General features: G+C 52.9%; 1 protein-coding gene across 1 annotated transcript in view; it reads right to left on the bottom strand.

Moving 5' to 3' along the window:
• The window catches only part of CACNA1I (calcium voltage-gated channel subunit alpha1 I), a 117,499-nt gene that overhangs the window by 76,376 nt on the left and 20,622 nt on the right, over positions 1–20,501 (bottom strand). The window contains exons 4-5 of the mRNA XM_069581655.1: positions 20,221–20,354; positions 2,107–2,204 (exon numbers count right to left, since the gene is read on the bottom strand). Coding sequence (XP_069437756.1) covers positions 2,107–2,204; positions 20,221–20,354 — 232 coding nt within the window. The remainder of the gene's footprint in view (positions 1–2,106; positions 2,205–20,220; positions 20,355–20,501) is intronic.

The following is a 20,501-nucleotide window of genomic DNA, read 5'->3' as shown; positions in this document are numbered from 1 at the left end:
CCCTCGTTCACCCACATTGCCGGAGCAGTCTTGTATCCACTTGCCCACCACTGCCAGGTGTCTCTAAAACACTCCCTTGTCGGCTCAGTCCCCACACTCTGCTGAGTCTCAGCTCAGACACCACCCAGACCCCCAGTGCCCCCAGCTGTGCCCCTCCCTGCACCCCTGTGCCCTCCACATGCCCGGCATCCCTCGGTCTGAGCACGGGCAGCACAGGACAGCTGCTCGATATACCTGCCCAGTGGCTCCACTTCACACCTATTTACTGAGCCCCTGCTACACACCAGACAGAGTTGGGGGCGCTGTGGGAACAAAGGCTGCCTGTGGCCGGCCTCCCAGGAGGAGATGGGGCCTGGGGAGGGGAACATGCACCCCTGGGAGAAGCGTGCTGCTTAGAAACGGGCTCCAGTTTAGTCCCTGCCACTGACCTGCTGTGTGACCTTGGGCTGGCCACGACCCTCTCTGGGCCTCACTGGCCTCATTTGTTAAAAGGGATAAAGATGGTTTAGAATGAGGTGATCTTTAAGGAGACTCCTAGGCTTGGTGGCAAGTGGGAAGGACAGAAAGGATGCCAGCCAGGATGGCCTCTTTGGATGCCCCTTCTCTGCCCCAAGGGAGTCTCCCTGGGACCAGGAGGGGACAGAGGTGAACTGCTCCTTCCGCTCCCAGACACCCTGAGTTCCACTGCCCACCTCTTGGTTCCTACCTCTCAAGTCCTCCCTGGGGACCTCACAGCAGCTCTCAGGGGCCCCCGAGTTCCCCATCATGTCCAGGCTCATGTGTGGGGAGGTGACCTTGTACATGTGACCTTGAGACACCAGCCCTTCCCCCTCTGCACCGCATGCAGCCTGAGCCAGCCCACCCCATCCGCAAGTCCCTGTGCTCCACAAACATCCCAAAGCACAGCCTCCACTGCCCCGCCAGGCCTGCCCAGGCTGACCGACATGAGCCCAGAGTCAGGTGGACGGCTGCAGACAGGTGGGCAGGCTGGGAATGGGTGGAGCAGGGTCAGTACCAACTGGGGAGGAGAGCGAGGTGCCAGGAGCCCCTTCCCCTTCTGCAGAAGAAGAAACGGAGGCTCAGGCAGGGAAGAGAACTAGAGTTCAGACCAAGTCCAGGAAGAGCGGGACTCGGGACAGACAGAACTCTGCTCAGATTCCTGCCTTGCCCCTGAATTGCTGTGTGACCTTCTGCAAGCCATTTAACCTCTCTGAACCTTACATAGGTTGTCGAGGGGGTTAAGTCAGCCATCAAGATGTCAAAAGCCTGACACACAGGAGGTGGGCGGATGTTCTTGAAAGTTCCTGTCCTTCTCCATCAGGACAGAAGCTCCCTGGGGCAGGGCCCCTCACTCCTTTCCCGAATCCCTATTCCATCCTTGACACCAGGCAGTGGAAAAGAGTCAGGGGACCTCCTGTGCAAGTAACCTCGTGTCTCCTCCAAGTCTCAGTTTTTTTCATCTCTTTTTCATGAGCACAGCCCACCTCCCGCTCCTGCCCAGGGGGACGGTAAGGCTCAAAAGAAATCACAGAGATGAAAGGCTTGCAAAGCGGTGTGAGTCTAGGCAGATGTCAGGGATTGTTGTTCTCAGATAACCTCTCTCAATACTAGGTGGGTGGACGGATGGGCAGCTGATCAGATGGGGGAGCCGAGTGGGTGGATAGACCTGCATGTGGCGGGGGGTGAACCTATGGGGGATGAAGTGGGGGGTCAGGAGTTCAAGTTCCAGGTCACTTGGCACAAGTGGGGGGTCCAGGAGCCCCTCCCCAGTAGAAAGCTTCATGACACCTCCCTCCCAACCAACCAGCTTCTTTTCACACACCTGCCATGTTGACTGCCCTGCCCCTGCAAGGAACCTTGTCCCCAACAAGCCAGAAACTTGCTGCAGTATGAGTGCTTTGGGGACCCAGAGGCGTCAGGGCCGCCCTCCAGCATCTTCAGGCCCGAGTAATGGCCCGAGAGGCCTGGGCAGCAGGGCCCACATCTGTACTGTCATGGAAGGGTCCCGTGCCCAGCACAGGCCTGGCACTGGAAGGTGTTGGGCAGTCTTGCTGAGTGTGTGAGTGGCAGGGTGGGCCTGGGGCAGAGCTGGGGGCACCAACTCACTGGGCACACGGTTGATGGCTTTGAGGGGCCTCAGGACGCGCACGGTACGGATGGCCGACAGGTTGATGTTCTGGAGGTCCAGGGAGTACTCGACCATCCTGCAAAGAGAGGGGAGGAGAGTGAGACCCAGAACTCGAAGGACGGTGGGGCCACGGCCAGACCGGCCATGCCCACCCCTGCCTGGATGGGGTAAGAAAAGTGGTCAGCAACCCCGGCTAAGCCCCAGTCAGCCCTGTGGCCTCGGGCTGTCCCCTTGGGCCTATCTGCTTCTCCGTAAGCAGGGCTGATGACGTCCATTGTGTAGACTGCCCGGAGGAGCCCGGTAGATGTGGCCGGGGGCAGAGGGAATAAGGAGCAGAGACCCTGGGTCCTCAAAGCCTGTCCAGCAATGCACTGGCAGCTCCTGCCCTCATTTCCAGGGCAGCCCCCCAAACAGGGAGCAGTCACTGCATTCCCCAGGGGGAGAACAGAGGCGCCCAGAGGCCCCAGGCTGAGCTGAGATGGTGACTGGCCATCACAGCTACAGCCGCAGCAGCAGCGTCTGGTGGAGCTCCCCAGTCCCTCCATCTCCCCAAGTCCCCAGGAACCCCCCAAGCCAGGGTTAGATGCCTGGATTTATGATGAGATAAGGCTGTAGGAGAGGTGATGTCACATGTCCCAGGTCACCTAGCAAACGGGTTTTAGAAGCTCAGTTCAGTTCAGTTCAGTTGCTCAGTCATGTCCGACTCTGCAATCCCATGAATTGCAGCACGCCAGGCCTCCCTGTCCATCACCAACTCCCAGAGTCTACCCAAACCCATGTCCATTGAGTCGGTGATGCCATCCAACCATCTCATCCCCTGTCGTCCCCTCCTGCCCTCAATCTTTCCCAGCATCAGGGTCTTTTCAAATGAGTCAGCTCTTTGCATCAGGTGGCCAAAGCATTGGAGTTACAGCTTCAACATCAATCCTTCCAATGAACACCCAGGACTGATCTCCCTTAGGATGGACTGGTTGGATCTCCTTGCAGTCAAAGGGACTCTCAAGAATCTTCTCCAACACCACAGTTCAAAAGCATCAAGTCTTCGGCGCTCAGCTTTCTTTATAGTCCAATTCTCACATCCATACATGACCACTGGAAAAACCATAGCCTTGACTAGACAGAGCTTGATTTGGCATTACTTTGCCAGTAATGTCTCTGCTTTTCAATATGCTGTCTAGGTTGGTCATAACTTTCCTTCCGAGGAGTAAGTGTCTTTTAATTTCATGGCTGCAATCACCATCTGCAGTGATTTTGGAGCCCAAAAAATAAAGCCTGACACTGTTTCCACTGTTTCCCCATCTGCCATGAAGTGATGGGACCGGATGCCTTGATCTTCGTTTTCTGAATGTTGAGCTTTAAGCCAACTTTTTCACTCTCCTCTTTCACTTTCATCAAGAGGCTTTTTAGTTCCTCTTCACTTTCTGCCATAAGGGTGGTGTCATCTGCATATCTGAGGTTATTGATATTTCTCCCGGCAATTTTGATTCCACCTTGTGCTTCCTCCAGCCCAGCGTTTCTCATGATGTACTCTCCATATAAGTTAAATAAGCAGGGTGACAATATACAGCCTTGACGTACTCCTTTTCCTATTTGGAACCAGTCTGTTGTTCCATGTCCAGTTCTAACTGTTGCTTCCTGACCTGCATATAAGTTTCTCAAGAGGTAGGTCAAGTGGTCTGGTATTCCCATCTCTTTCAGAATTTTCCACAGTTTCTTGTGATCCACACAGTCGAAGGCTTTGGCATAGTCAATAAAGCAGAAATAGATGTTTTTCTGGAACTCTCTTACTTTTTCCATGATCCAGCAGATGTTGGCAATTTGATCTCTGGTTCCTCTGCCTTTTCTAAAACCAGCTTGAACATCTGGAAGTTCACGGTTCACGTATTGCTGAAGCCTGTCTTGGAGCATTTTAAGCATTACTTTACTAGCGTGTGAGATGAGTGCAATTGTGCAGTAGTTTGAGCATTCTTTGGCATTGCCTTTCTTTAGAAACTCAAGCCAGCAGCCATCCCAGTTCTGCCCCCTCTCTGTCTCTGAGTTTCACCTGATCTCTGAGAGGCCAGGCTTCACAGGCCATAGCTCGGGGGTGTGGCAGGCAGGCAGTGCTTGACCTGTAGGAATAACCCCCTCTTTTGGGGCACACCCATCGGCCAGCCCCTGCAAGGCGTGCAGGCTCCAGCCTCGCAGGCTCACTGCGCTGTCCCACTCCAGGCCTTCCCCCCACTGTCCCTTCCGCCTGGAACACCTCCCTCCTCTGTTGAAGCCTTAATCGGGTTTTGTACAGAAGTCCCTGGAGACTTGGCAGTTTCTCCACACCTGGGTCCATGATGAGCCAGGCCAGTCCAAGTGCTACGGACCCAAGAACGACTCAGACTGGCCCCTACCATCAGGAGTTCGCAAGGAGGCAGGGCAGAGACTCAAAGGCAAAGACAGCCCTGGAGCCCTCACCGCGGCCCTCCTTCTCATCCTCAGGGCCTCTCCCCACAGGCCCGCCCACCCTTCCCACCGTCCACCAGTCCAGCAGCAATTCAGAGACAGTCTGCCTCCTCCAGGTGGCCTTCCTGGATCTCCGCAGCAGGCAGATCTCAGGAAGCGGGCGGGGGGGCCTGGGCTGTACTTCCCAGCACATCCACCAGATCCTCCCTGCTCAGTCGCTACCTGCTCCCCACCTCTGAAAGGCAGGTCCCAGGGGCCTGCCACCCCAGCCTCACCCCGGACGCCCCAATCACCAGACCTGGGCGCTCAAGCCTGAGACTCTGGCCCGGCAAGTTCCACCTGTCACCGCCATCAGTGGAAATGAAGGCTTTTCCTCCACACCGTGCAAACCTGTCCTACTGTTGTGAAGCTGCCCGCCCCCCACCCTCCCTCGCTGCTTGAAGAGTAATTGAGTGAAAGCCTTGCTTGCCTCAAACGCCTCCATCCATCCCCCAGCTTTCTGAGGCCCAGGTTTCACTCCCTTTCTTTGTCTCCTCTCTCTTTCACACACACACACTCACACAACCCAGAGTCAAACGCCTGCACACAACCTCTGGTGCACACACACATACACACACACTCCTTGAATGCCCTCATCCATACTCGCTCCTACCAGAGCCCAAATTTGGATGAAGGAAGGTGACAGAGACCTCAGAACTAGAGGCAGAGACCACCAGGGGGACCAGAGGAGCGGGCAGGAGGGGATGCGGGGTGGGGACAGGGGGCAGCAGCCAGGCAGAGAGGGCGAGGGCTGAGCTGCCTGGGGGCAGCGGGTGACGTGAGAAGGGGGCGCCGGGGGAGGGGGGCTGCGTGAGGATTCCGTGCGTGGGCGAGCCAAACTGTCATTTTCCTATCTGGAAGAAAGAGCTCTCCAGGCAGCCCGGGAGATGTATGTGATGGAGGCGCTGCGGGGGTGGCACACGTGGGCACACAAACAGGCTCTCCCACTGGCACACGCACGCACACACACACACACGCCAGGTTGGGGACAGCCACCCCAGGGCAGGCAGCCAGGCCCAGCTCCAGCCAGCCCCTCCCCCTTCCCCCATCCCCACCAACACGGACCCTCTCCCTTCTGCCTGGTTCTATTCCATCCTGACAACCGGCTCAGTTGGTGCCTTGCTAGGTGTGCTGGAGGTGGGGGGCTCCCCAGCCATGCCAGACGGAACCCACCCAGGGACTACATTCCAGGAGCCCCGGCCACACCTCTGAGCTCCAGCAGGTGCCAGTCCAGGATTTGTTCACGTCTCACAATAAAAATAAATAGCTGTTTCACAGGCAGAGGGGTAGACAGAGGAAAGAGAATGGATTTTGAGGGCCTCTTGCGTGTGTTCTCATTATTCACCTCAGTTAACCTCCTGAGTGCCCTCGACATCACTCAGATCCTGCCTCAACCCTCTCCTTGCTCCCCTGGACCAGGGCAGACCCACGGCTACAAGCCACACAGGGCTCGCTCTGCGCTGGGAGCCCTCAGGACAGTCGCGCCTGGTCCCTGACTGCCCCACCCGACTCTGCCACACGGGCTCCGTGCTGCCGATCCCCTCCCAAAGAACCCACAGTCCACAGTCTGAGACTAAAGCTTCTTAATTAAGGAGCATCCACCATGGCCCTGACCCAGGATAGGCTGGAGGGCAGGAATGGGAAAGTACAGATGCCCTGCGTACTCAGGACCGACGGCGAGAAATCGGGTTCACCCTCCTCATGCGTTTCTCTAAAACAAGTGGGGCTGGCCCCTGCCTCCTGAGCACAATACAAGCTATGACTGGATGTCACCAAGGCTCGCTGTAACCCAGAGTAGTGAGCCCTAGAATCTGAACACTTCCTAGACCCCAGCCCTCTCATGGAGGCTGATCTGACTCTTGTCCCATCTCCAAAGGGGACTACACAGCCACAGCCTGGCAGACCCAGACCAACACAGTGGCTCTGCCCCTTCCCTTCACCTCTGACCTGATCCTCCACTGCAAAAATTCCCCTGAGAATTCATCAGTTGCAAGCCCCCAGGTCCCCATGGAAAAACTCCCCAAGATAAATTTCTTGAAGAACTTAGTGCCAAGATCTTGGCTCTGAGCTTCCTGGTTGCTACTGCTAAGTCGCTTCAGTCGTGTCTGACTCTGTGCAGCCCCATAGACAGCAGCCACCAGGCTCCACCGTCCCTGGGATTCTCCAGGCAAGAACACTGGAGTGGGATGCCATTTCCACCTCCAATGCAGGAAAGTGAAAAGTGAAAGTAAAGTCGCTCAGTCGTGTCCGACTCTTGGCGACCCCATGGACTGTAGCCCACCAGGCTCCTCCATCCATGGGATTCTCCAGGCAAGAGCACTGGAGTGGGGTGCCATTGCCTTCTCCGAGCTTCCTGGTAGTCGAGTCCAAAGGGGAAATGCAATGAGTCACTGAGTTCATGGCAGCATGATCGACCTTGGCCCTGGGGATTCCTCTGCCTGAACACTTCTCCCAGGTCCTAACTCTCTTTTCTGTATTTTGTGAACCTATCGGGGTGTCCTGCCGCAGCTGCATCTCCTGTCTGGGGGAGCAAGACCAGGTATAAATGCTTTCAGAGGTAGAGAGTAAACAGCAGGCACACGGTGAGGAATCCAGCAGATTTCACAGTTCCCTGAGAGGAAGAGGAAGGAAAGCTGCCTGTTGGACAAGAATGGGGAGACAGGAGCCAAGCGAGGGGCCGGGAGGTAGGAACTGCAGGTCTGAGTCTCTGCCCCGATGGTAACTGTACCCACCAGCCCAACGTGGACAGTCACTGACAGCCTCAGCACCCTGCCCCTGCCCAGCCACCGTCCCTCTCTGCTGACAGCTGCAGCAGCCTTGGTGAGCCCAAAGCTTCTGAAACGCAAAGCTAGCTGCATCACTCCTGGTCTTAAACCCTCAATGGCTCCCCACTGCCCTCAGAACAAAGTCCAAGCCCCTGAGCAGGGTCTTCACGGCCCTGCAGTCTGGCCTCGGCCCCCTTCCCCCACCCCTTGCTCCTACTCCACACTTCTCGGGCATCAGGCGCACCGAGCTCACCAAACACACTTCCCTGTCCCTTTCCTTTGAGTGGAGCCCATTCTCCTCACTCTCCGCCTTCAAGACCCCCTCCTCCAGGAAGCCCTGCTCTCCCCTCCCTGCACCGCAGGCTGCCCTCACCCCTCTGGGCTCTGGTTCCTCCCACTCTGTTCACACCTCCAGTCTGGCTTGGGATCCCCCAACACCACCTCAGCCAAGGACTCAGGAGCCTCAGTTTACTTGGGAGGTGATCCCAGGAGGCCCAGAGAGGGAGCAGAGAGGGAAAAATCAGCAAGGGGCTGTTAGTGAGCAGATTACCCTGCAAACGCAAACAGAGTGCAATCCCAGTGGGGACCCTGACAGGCTGTGTGCATCAGACCTGGACCAGCGGGGGCGGGGCCAAGGCGTTATCCCTGAACAACCAGCTGGATGCTGGCCGGGCATCTCTCAGACACAGCCTGCTCCAGCCCCACCACACAGAGCTGGCACAGCACTGACTCGGGGAATCTATGCAGCACGAAGAACACCTGGGACGGAAGAAGCCACCTCCCCCCTCAGGAGAGCTGAAGGCGCATTCTCCCCTCAACCAACAAAAGAGAAGAGGAAGAGAGCTGCTCTGTGGGTGAATAACCATCCGGCTGACTTCCCTCAGGCCCCAAGTAAGACATCACTTGCAGGAGTGAGAAATTAATCCCTAATTACACAGTTACTTTATCGTGCAGCTTCAGTGCTAAAAGTCTAAAAGAAAAAAAAAAAAAACAACAAACCCCCCCCCCCCACTACCTCCTGCCAGCTCCCAAGCGCCTAATTAGGTAAGTAATTTTGCTTTAAAGCGAGCACGTTCGTCCTGACATCACCCCAGGAGGAGGGTGAGTGCACCCAGCTCCCGGATGGGGTGTCAGATGGGGTGTCGTTTGGGGAGAGGGGCTCAGGTGTGGCCACGCTGAAGTGCAGGCTATGCCAGGGTGGGCGGACAGGTTGGACACCTGCTCTTAGGGCCCTCCTCACGGATTCCTGCTAATAAGCCAGCCCCTTGTACTGTTCCCCTGGTTCCCAGGAGAGGCACAGAGACCCAGGCCCAGTCTACTGCCAGACACCGGCCCCCACAACCACCACCAGCCACCGTGACTAGTTCAGGATGGGCCGTGAGGAGCTGCCGGCCCTTGAGCCGGGACTGCAGAGGAGAGATGCTCTCCCTGGCTAAGCCACCACCAGGAAACCCGGAGGCGTTTCCTGCCATCTTGCCTCCGTGGTGGCCGGAAATCTCTGCCAACACAGAGGAAGGCAGAGGCCAGAACCGGGGCGAGGCAGGATCCTGACCATATGGCTGGAGCACTCCCCTCCAGCTGCACCCAAACCGTGGATCTGTGCTCTGTTCTGCCCAGGCACACGAGCCAGCCCCTTCCCTTTGGGGCTTAGGTGTCATGTGAACTGGTTTCTCTCCCTGGCAACTCGCAGAGTCCTATTGCTTCAGAGGGCTTTCCGGAGCACTCGCCCTGTGCCAGGCATTTTACAGCCCTTCCCCTGAAGGAAGTAGGGCACCCACCCTAGAAGCTGAGGCACAGACAGAGCCCAGCTGAGCAGTGAGGGGCCCAGGAGCTCTGCACGACCTGCCCCCCACACTTCATCAGTCATCAGGTCCGGCAGAGCAACTCCCACAGCCAGCCAGTAAATCGGACCGGCAGCATGTGGAATAGGGCCAGCAACCGTGGAGGCTGTGTTACCCGATGTTTAGAGCACAGAGCCTGGGTTCCAATCCCCGCTTGGGGTTTGCACCGGGTGACCTTGGCAAGTCACTGAATTGACCTCACGGAGTCGATGAAATGTGTTCACATGGGGATTCAGCACCAGGACAGGGTTTGGCACACGGAAGCCAGCCATTATTACATCACAGCCTTATTTGCTGCCTCAGGGCACACTGGCCCACGAATCACATGCTCTCTGCTTAAACCATTCCCTGGATCCCACTTCCTCCCGGGGGAAGCCCAGGCGATAAGGGCCTCTGGAGGCTCCGCAACCAAGACTCCATCACCACCCACAATTTGCCCTGCAGTCCAGGCACACCCGAACATCTCAGTTTCCCAGGATATACCAGCAGACATGCCTCTGCATCTGTCAGCCTCTCTCCCTGGGACGCCCTTCCCAGCTTTCAGATCCCACCCCAGGGCACCTCTGGCTTGAGGGGGTGCTGTCGTTTCCCTGTTCCTCAGGGCATGGCTCAGAGCCCTAGTTAGGTCCCCAGCCCCTCTCCAGCACCCAGCTTGGAAGCAGCTCCCCCTGCCAGCTTGTCAAACAAATAACTTGAGGGACAAGATCAGAAAAAAAAAATAAAAATAAAAAATCTAGGAGCTGACAAGAAGCAACATAAAATGACTGAGACTTAACATCTTTCCAGGAAATACCCCTCCCAGGAGATGATTTCTGAGTGTTACTGATAAAAATAGGGTGTTTCCTCAATCTTTACGAGGGACTCACAGGGCTTTCTTAAAATGTAATGTAAGATGTAGCTAATGGAAAGGAAGCTGAGATGCTGGAAATGGCAACTCATCTGTCAGGAGGCAGCTCTATGATGACTCAAGCTTGTGTCGGGCGGTAACTAGACCACCAGCTTATGCTAGTATCCCAGCACTCAGCACATAGTAGGTGTTCAGTGGAGGGAGGGCAGGAGGGAGAGAAGAAATCATGGAAAGAGAAAATTAGGGACTGATAATGTTAACCCTTGACTCTGGCCAGTGTTTTATGACTGGTGGTCATTATTGCCCAGATACCATCACACAGTTCTTATGAGACCAGAACAAAGTTTCTTTCTCTTTGCAGGGAGCAGATTGCACTGGCTTCCTTGCTACACGCAGGCTTTCTCTAGTTGCGAGTGGGGCTACTCTTCCCTAGGGTGCGCGGGGTTCCCACTGTGGTGGCTTCTCTCGTCGCGGAGGGCGGGCTCTAGAGTGGTGGCTCAATAGTTGTGACGCGCAGGCTTAGTTGCTCCGCGGCATATGGGATCTTCCCAGACCAGGGATTGAGCCCATGACCCCTGCATTGGCCGGTGGATTCATATCCACTGTGCCATCAGCGAAGTCCAAGAACTGGGTTTCTTAAGCCTACCTGACAAAGAAACTGATGGGCTGAAGCCAAGTCAGGCCAAGTTCAGAGTAAAGGAGGAACTGGGGGCCACAAAAGAAATTTGGGGACCTCGGCAGCAGGAGACCCTGGGCCATCTCTCCACAAGGCTCTACGCAGGGGACAACACTCAATGGCTTTATCTCTGGTTAGAGTTGCCAGGTAGATAGAGGATGCCCAGTTAAGTCTGAACTTCAGGCAAACAGTGTTATCATTCTTTAGTATATATCTGAAATAGGCCTCCTGACTGCGTCCCACAAAATTCAGCTCCCTTACTCCAGAGTAGTCTTGGCACCACGGCCGGTGGGCACAGCTGCTGGAAACCAGATAGGGATTCTATTGGCTCCACCAGAGCTTCAGGGAAAAAAGTCCCTCTTCCGGGACTCATCCCACATCCTTCTGAGAGCTGGTGAGGCCGTCCAAGTCCTCCAGGGCAGAGCGACTGGGATCTTTTGGCCTCTGAAAAGGTAAAACCCTTCAGGTTGCAAGTCAGGATGGGTTCTGGGGACAGTCGTACCTGAACACATCACACAGTCCCTACAGGCTGTGTGACCAGAGGCAGGCTGCTGATCTCTCTGAGCTTCCATTTCCCCAGTTGGGAAATGAGGTTAACAACCTCAAGTTCTCAGGACAGTGGGGGAGTGAGAAAGCACAACCCAGTCAGGAAACCTTAGTTCTGACAACCCACCTAGGCATCATCACTGATTTGTGCCTACCTGGAGCTTCCTTCTCTGCTTGTAGGTAACAGTCCTGGGATTTGCCAAATGCACCCTCCCCACTCTCTGACCATGTGGTATGAGAGAGGTCAACCTCACACCTGGCCCAGGGCATATGCCTTGACCTAGGTCTGGCCAATTAGAGTGCTGCCTCATTTAGGCTACAGTGATTGGCTCAGGGATGAGCACATGACCCTTTCCAGCCAATCCAAGCCAACCAGGCTCTCTCCCACTCTGCTTAGAGTGGCTAAGGAAGCCGCGGTGTCTTTCTGTTGAACTGGAGGGAGGAGTTTGTGCCCTTCTTCTGCCCACCCCCCTCCAAACCAGAGGAAATCTGCCATGGATGGAAGTCCTCAGTCAGAGGACTGAAAAGAGCTGTAGGATGGGAGGGCACACTGCCTGGTGACATCTTTCAGGATCCTGGATTGAGCGGGTCCTAAAGTCAGAGACCCCTGGACTTTCAGGAAAAGGGATAGTAACCTTCTTTAAACAAGGTTCAGAGGGTTCCTGTTTGTATAAACTGAAAGAATCCTGACTGATTTATGATTGACTGGTGTCTGGCTTGTCAATCTGTAGCCTGAGAATCTCTGGTGATTTACCCCCTACCCAGTCCTCCATGTCATCTAGCATCCTGTTTCCATGGAAACAGACCAGAGTGGTGATCATCATGCTGTCTCTCCCTCCCACTTTATTCCATATGCAAATGGAGACTCATCCACACCAGGACTTTCCTTGGAACCTTCCCAGGTCCACACCCACCCAAGGGCCGATCCAGCTAAAAGAAAATGGCCCCAGATCCCCCAGCTCTGCAGTGACAGGACACAAAGATACGGAACAAATATGGAGCTTCCCCTCTGTGCTGGCCCTGGGGCCAAGTTCCAGGGACTCCGGGACAATGGCTCAGCCTTGGCCTTGCCCTGGAGCACACAAGCCCTGGAGGAGACAGACCTATAGAGCCCAGGATAAATCAGGGTCTAAAGTCATAAACCCAAGAGGATTCTACCTGGCGACATGTGCCGTGCTTCCTTGACCCAGAGATCATGCACACAGAGCCGTGCAGGAGGCAAGCAGGCAGCAAAGGCTTCGGGAAACAGCCCGGTGGTGACCCTCTCACACCAGTAACCACAGCAAGCCTGCTAGTGGGCACCAGCCTCTGCGGGGCTTCCACGGGTTGGCAATTGACTTTAGACTTCTCAGCAGATCATGTCCATCCCCAGACAGCCCAGGCAGGGCTCCTGAGGCTCCAATTTGGACTTGGAGACATGGTAGGGCCACAGCTTTGGCCAAGAGCAAATGAAGAAACACGGGTTGTAGGAAAGAGGGTGGCAGACTCTGAGAGTTGCCCACCCAAAGTGCACTCTCTCTTCTTCCAATCTTGCCTGGCCCCAGGGAACAATTCTTGATTGATTTATCCAAATTCAATGATGTTTTCTATTCTCCTAGCTTCCCTTGCAGCTAAGCACAGCCATGAGACCCAGTTCTGGCCAAGTGTGCTGGGATGGGGAAGGATCTAGAAAAGAAAATGTTGTTTTCCAGATCCAAGTAGACACGCACAGCTGGCATAGTCCTGTCTCCCTCCACCCTTCCTGCCTTCAATGCAGACATGACGCCCACAGCTTCAACAGCCACTTTGTGCCCATGAAAAGAAGATCTGGAAAATTACAAGGACGTCAGCCCCCGCATCACAGAGCCATTACTGGTAACCACTGACCTCAGAACGTCATGTTATGTCGGGAAAAACATCCCAGTATTTGTGCTGTGGTGAGATGTCCTGTTAACTTGCAGTCCAATGCATCCCTGACAGATACACCAGCAAGTTACACAGAACCAGGATTCGATGCCAGCCCACGGAGCCAAGCTGCCTGGATGCAACTCCTGGCTCTGCCCCCTACTACGTCATGACCTCAGGCAGGTCACTCCCTGTCGCTGTGCTCATCTGTGAAACAGAACTGACCACAATCCCTCCCTCAGTGCTAGTCTGAAGATTAGGCCAGATAATGCACAGCATCAGGCCTACAGTGAGTACTCCGCAAACAGTAGATGCTCTTTTTTTTTTTTCACCTGGATAATGCCTAAGAGGATTCAATTCCTTTTGCTTTTTAAAGTCCCACTGATGGGCCACTTTGGACAATAGGAACTCTCAGCAAGCAACCACAGAGGGGACAAGCCTGGCTGATCTCTTTAGAAAGCTCTAGTTCAGGGATAAGGAACAATGCTTATTGACATTTTGTTGCCCGAGAGCTTGTAAGAGTCGGGTTGGAGAAGCTGCCCCCCTCGCACTCTGGGGAGAAGCTGTTTCCAGGGCACGATAGATCCTGGCCCAGCCCCTCCTCCTCCTTCCTCCCTGGCCAAGGTGCAGAGTTCCTGGTGTTACCGCTATTCATGTTAATATTATTAACGATGACAGAAATTTTTACGAGTCCCCACTGTTTCATTGACAGAGCACATCTGCTTGTCTTGAGAATTAATTCAGATCCTGGGCACGGATCATAGACGGAGCCCTCCCCAGGCCTCTTCTTCTTCCTGTGGTTCCCAGAACTGGGAATCATGCTCACCACTCAAAGGACTCCTGATGAGGAGCTCTGTGAGAGTCAAAAGAACCCAGACCCACCTGGGCATTTGCATAAAATGCAGATGCCTAGGCCCTCTGTACCTGCTGGGTCAGGATCCCCTGGATGAGGCCCCAGAATCTGTATTTTAATCTGTGCCCCAGTAACCCTGTGGCTCTCTGAATTTCAAGGAGCAGAGAGAAAGGGTACAAGGTTGCACATATGTTTAAGAGCCCATTCCTGATCAGCTCATGCTTATCCCTCAGCAGCCCCATTTTCCACGCCAAGGCCTTCTCCAGGATCCCATCATAGTCAAAAGCTTTTAAGGGACATCAGACTCAAGGCCACTCCTGTTCCCTGAGCTCCTCCAAGGCGGGGCCCACACCAGCCATGACCTTGGCAAGGGCACTGGCTCAGACTCATTCTAGAAAGGTCCCTACCAGCCCAGCCCTACAGCCCTGGCTCACCATGCCCACCCCTCCCAGACACCAGTCATCAGAATTCTTGGGAAAGATTTTAACAGAGGTACCCAGACCCCTCCCCACAGCTGTCAATGGCCATTTCATGTGGTTTTATTTTTTTGGTTAAGGGAGGTGGTAGTATTACCAGTATGATGCAGCAAGGGAGATATATAGATAAAGAAAATCTCAAGTTCAAAGAGAATGTCAGTGAATATTTCATGACCTCCTAATGGACTAAGGCAGAGATGCATAGCTTAAATAACTCAGTGAGGTAAGTTCCACTATTACCCACTGATGAGTGGGGCTTTGTCACACACTGGAAGAGCCTCCAGTGAGGTGCCAAGGGCCTTGCTGTCCTGGGCTGATCAAGCACAGGAAGAAAATGTAATGAGTGATGGAAACAAGACTCTAAGAGATCATTGTAAGATGAAATTAATAACAATAAATGCAAAGGTGGGTATTTGTGTGTTTTTTTAAAAATCACCTGTGTTTAGCTCCAGGGTAGGAGAGGCCTGGCTTGGAGAGCACACAACCAAGGGGGGCCAGGGAGCGAAGCCCCTCAGCAGGTCATAATCCGGCATGGTCCCGGGCAAGGGCAGTCCCTTTTCTCTCCCACAAGTCATCAGTGGGAAGCCAGGGTCCTTCCCCCCAGCCAGGGACAAAGACAGCCTAAAGAAGGTCCGGCAGGGGAGGCCACCTCCCCTCCTTTGACAAACAGCGGGAGAGGCTGGGAACATTTTATATGGGGAAGGGGAGACTCGGGGAGGAAACGTGCCTCTTTCCAACGTGTGAAGGCTGTCACGAGTCTTTTGGGGACACCCTTGCTGGAATGGCAATCCACACCAGTATTCCTGTCTGGAGAATTCTATGGATGGAAGAACCTGGTGGGCTACAGTCCATGGGGTTACAAAGAGTCGGACATAACTGAGCCCCTAACACCTCTGAGCGGTCAGGCCCCTGCCCCCTCTCTGGCCTCGTCTCTCAGCACCCACCCACCCCATGGGTCCCTGGGCTCTGACAGACTCCTCTTCCTCAAATAGCCCCTCCAGGCCCCCTGAGTGCTGTCCTCTCTACCCAAGACACCCTCCCCAACCCCTTGCTGGTCAACTCTTACCCCTAGGCCTCTCTTCCTCAAGAAGCTGTATACAGACCCAGTCCACATCCTCATGGCCCTCTACACTTTGCTGCAATGGCTTTGGTCCCAAGTAGAATTTATCTAGAACTTTATTATCTGTTTTATATTGTTTCCTAAATCGTGAGCTTCATGAAATCACAGCAGCATCTGTCTTGTTCCTTTCGTGCGCCCCCTGCATAGCACCTGGTATGCAGTAGGTGCTCAATAAATGCCGACTTTGTCAATGAGTAAGTGTCAAGATCCACCATCGGGCAGGAGCTACAGGAAGACAAATTTCAAACTCCTTGAAAGAACTTTCCAGCACATTAGGCTGGACACGAGTTTGAGCAAACTCCGGGAGACAGGGAAGGACAGGGAAGCCTGGTGTGCTGCAGTCCATGGGGTCGCAAAGAGTTGGACACAACTTAGGGACTGGACAACAAAAGCTGTCCCAGTTTGCATTTGGCTGCCTTGTTAGTTGCCTCCAGTGGCAGCACACAAGCAGGGGCTGACTGGATATGGAGGTGAAGGCTCTGACTTCTACAGGCACCTTCCAGTGTGGAGGTTCTGTCTTCTCTGTGCTTGAAAAGCGAGCCAGTAATCTGGGGATAAGGAGGAGCAGGAAGGAAGAAAACGTCCTCAGGATGGCAGTCCTGTTGCTCAGGAAACGGGACATTTATAGCTGCGGGCTTGGGTGGGACTGGGTGAGGGGAGCTGGGCTCTGAAGCCCAGGCTTGTGGCTCCCCATCCTGCCTTCTGCACCCACACCATCCCTAGGCACAAAGGACAGGAAGGACCCAGAACTCTGGGTCACCAGAGTTCCTAGCATCCCACATGGGGCTCTTCATGACTCACAAAAATGTCTCTGTTGAGCCCACTGCCAAGCCAAGACTGGCTGTGCAACTCCCAGGACCCAGTGCTAAGTGAAAACGTAGGGCCTCTGTTCAAAATGTATTAAGAATTTCCGAACTTCTCTGGTGGTACAGCGGATAAGAGTCTGCCTGCCAATGCAGGGGACCCGGGTTGGATCTCTGGTTCGGGAAGATTCCACATACCTCGGGGCAGCTAAGCTTCACCACTACTGAGCCCATGTGCTGCAAACACTGAAGCCCAGGCATCTACAGCTCTGCTCCGCAAAAAGAGAAGCTGCTGCAATGAGAACCCCACACACCACAACCGGAGAGTAGCCCCTGCTCACCCAAACTGGAGAAAGCACAGCAACAGACTCAGCGCAGCCACAAGTAAGAAAAAATAACGTAAAGTGGAATCTTTTTAAGAAAAGAATTGCAAATATTACGTGTTAACACACATATACGGAATCTAGAAAAATGGCAGGGATGAAACTGTTTGCACAGCAGAAATAGAGACACAGACATAAAGAACAAATGCACAGACACCAAGGTGGGGAAGGGCTGGGTGGGAAGAACCGGGAGGTTGGGGTTGACAGAGACGTACTACTACATACAAAATGGGGCTTCCACGTCTAAAGCTGATAACTAATGAGCACCTCCTGTGCGGCAGAGAACTCCACTCAGGGCTCTGCGGTGACCCAAACAGGAAGAAAACCCAAAAGAGAGAGGATATATGTATACATACAGCTGACTCGCTTTGCTGACACAGCAGACACTAACATAATATTGTAAAGCAACTATACTCCAATAAAAATTTCCAAAGAAAGAATTCCATTGTGGAAGACCAACAACCACTAGAAAAAGAAAAAAGAATTTCAAACTGATGAAAGCAGAGCATTGCCCCAAGTATGGGGCCCTACAGGGCTGCACATGTACCCAGTGCTCCCTGACCCCCCCCCAGGAGGCTCCTGGCCTGTGGACCCCACCCCTGTCCCGTCTCCACCCCAAAGACCAAGAGAAAATATCAAACGGAGACCTCGCCACAATGCTGAAGCCAACCCAGATCCTTAGACCACTCAGTTTAGATCCTTATTGTCTTTTTTTATAAATATGAGCAGACAGAGGGGAACCGCAAAGCAATAGAGGAGACTCTTCAAGGCAAAAGGGCAGGGCGGGGGCACTCATGGGAGGCAGTCAGTGGAGCCAGCAAAACAAATGACTTCCTTGAAACAAGAGTTAAGAAAAATCATCCTAAAATTTGGAATTTCGGCAAAGGAAGGGCAGCATTTCTAGTGATATTATTTGGAGCACTATTTAACAGACCCATCTAAAGATTATTTCATTATCTGGGGGAACACACCTTGGTCTGATTCACTCTTTACTGTTAATTAAAGGTCTGGCTGCTATGAAATTACATGTGAACTTGGAGATATTTGTAAGCGGTTTCTGCCCAATAGAAAAAGATAACCCCAAAGATTACGGTTTTATGACCCTATAAGGCCATTAACCAGCTTTGATTCTAAGCACCTCATATCCCCAGGTTTTTTTTTCCATTACCTGTTTTCCTGATTCTGACAATTACCATCCTGCTGATTCCTCATTAATGAGTCGAATAAATCTGTAATATGCATGTTCCTTCTAAGATTTGTGTGAGGGTAATTTTTTTTAACTTTCTGGAAATTATACTTTGACTTCAGGATCACTAAAGCCTAATTTGTATCTACGAAGAGATATGAGTGAATATTGCATCCATAAAAACAAGCTGCTCTGAAAAATAAGAAATTCAAGAGCAACAAGCAATCCTGAGAATTAAAAAGACACAGACGAGATGAACATTTCCATCAGGGGCAGTAAATTGAGAAAAGGACATTGTTAGTGATTCAGAAGGCCAAGTCAAGGAATTCTCTCTTAGTACAGATGAAATCTGTAAGAGAGGTGAACAAAACATGCAGAGAATAGAGAGAGGATGGAAATAACCACTTACTGGGAATTCTAGGAGAGAGCAGAGAAGAATAGCCAGTCACCAAACAAGATACGGAATAATTTTTTTCTGACCTGAAGGATGCACAAGTCTTGAGTTCCAAAAGGCCCCACCGGAAGCGATCCCTGCCCTTGAGAAATGTCTGAATTCTGAAGGTAAGGAGAAAACCTTCAAGCTTCTAACAAAGGAAAAGCAGGTTTCTCCCAACAAAGAAGAATCAGATCTCTAGTGGCCTCGGCTGCAATATATGGTGTTGATTTGGATGATACCACACGCAGGGCTCTGAGGGAGAAAAACTGCGACTCTGGAGCAGTGCAGACAAAAAATGCCCTTCACCCACCGAGATCAAAGGGATATATGCTTGGACAGGCAAGACTGAAAAATGACACTATCCAAGCACCTTTTCTTTTTATTGAGTTGGTCAAAAAGTTCATTTGGATTTTTCCTTAACATGTGATGGAAAAACCCAAATGAACTTTCTGGCCAATCCAATTTTTAAAAAAACTACTTAAGGATGTCCTCCAGCCAAACCAAGATGAGAATGAGCAGGAAGAATCTGACAAAGAGGGCAACACAGCTCCCACGTAGGGACCCAGTTTACCTTCTAATTCGGTCTAAATCATCGCTGATAATGTGGCTGTGGAACTGAATACAGCTCTGAGGAAAGGATACTGTCACGTTCTACAGAACACCAGCGAGCAAACCACTGCCCTTCAGGACACATCGGCGGAATTCAGTGTGTACATGGGGATACTGACTTCCCATCTCAGCCACCTGCCTGGCCACTCTCCCTGCAACTTCTCAAGGGCATCACACACATATCTTGGCACACACATGTATGCAAATGCACATGCTCTCACGGACACTGACACGTGTACACACTCACACACACACTCGTGGGTCTCTAGCCTCTTTGACCCTGCTTTTCACTTCTGCCATATTGACCATTACTGGGCATGGTTGACCCCTGTCCATCTTCCAGCTGTTGTGCGTGCGTCACCTCCTCAGGCGAGTCGTCAAATCCCCAAGTCCCCAGCCTGGTGCAAAGATGCTCTCAGAGAATCATAACTCTTTCCCAGAGCCCTGGTCTCAGTGTGTGGCATGTTCACCCGTGTAGCTGCTGAATGCCTTTCTCCAGATGGTACTCGGGAAGGATAAAGTTTATGTCTAGATTTGCTATCCTTCCTGCCCTGCATTGGAGACAGTGCTGACACTTAGTAGGAGCTCAGTCAACTGCTGACTGTGGGATGAATGTGTGGATGGGCCACCAGCCTGGCTTAACCCAGGAAAGGAAGGACAAGGCACAGAGCAGAGTCCAAGATGCTCCAAACAGGTTAAGTTGTCCCCTGACCTCTTTCCGACTATAGCTTACATCTTGGCAGAAATAACCACAGTTTGGAGTCAGACGGTAGAGTCTGTGCTGGATCTCTAACTTGCTAAGTAATCTAGGATGATAATAATAATAGCTCACATTTGTTGGGTGCTCACTTTAATGGAGCTGTCCTTTGTTATACATTATCCCCATTTCACAGATGAGGAAACTGAGGTTTAGAGAGGTTAAGTAGCTTTCTTAAGGTCCAGTTAGTGTAAAACAGACCCAGTATCAGCTGACAGCGCAGGAAGTCACACAGTTCACCAGAATGAGGGGGAAGGGATGTCTGTTTGTCCAGGCCATTCAGGGAAGGCACATCATTCCTCCATCACTGGGGCCCAGGAGGAATCCAGACAATAACACACAGCTTCATCATTATTACCAAGAAGCCCCAGAGATTATTTACATGATGTCTGGCATGCATCAGAGGCTAGGACCTGTCTGATATGGTCTACCTACCCTGCCATGACAATGAAGAAATCCAGTCGGTTCCATGTGTCCCCAAGGTAGCACTTCTTGCCAAAAATGCCCAGGGCCACCATCTTGAGCACCATCTCCATGGCAAAGAAGACAAAGATGAAGTCGTCAAAGACCTGCAGGGGCAGGAGGAGGACAAGAAGCAAGGGACAGCGTGAGGTCCCAAAGCAGGACACAGGATCAGAGCCACGGTGTGAGGTGGGAACACGGGCGTGGACACGAGGACCCAGGGGGAGACCTGGAAACATCTTCTCCTGGTCCAG

Source organism: Ovis canadensis, chromosome 3, assembly GCF_042477335.2.
Source record: "Ovis canadensis isolate MfBH-ARS-UI-01 breed Bighorn chromosome 3, ARS-UI_OviCan_v2, whole genome shotgun sequence".
Taxonomy (NCBI): Eukaryota; Metazoa; Chordata; class Mammalia; order Artiodactyla; family Bovidae; genus Ovis; species Ovis canadensis.
Note: the sequence above shows the minus strand (reverse complement) of the source record. Positions and strands in the feature narration are given on the sequence as shown.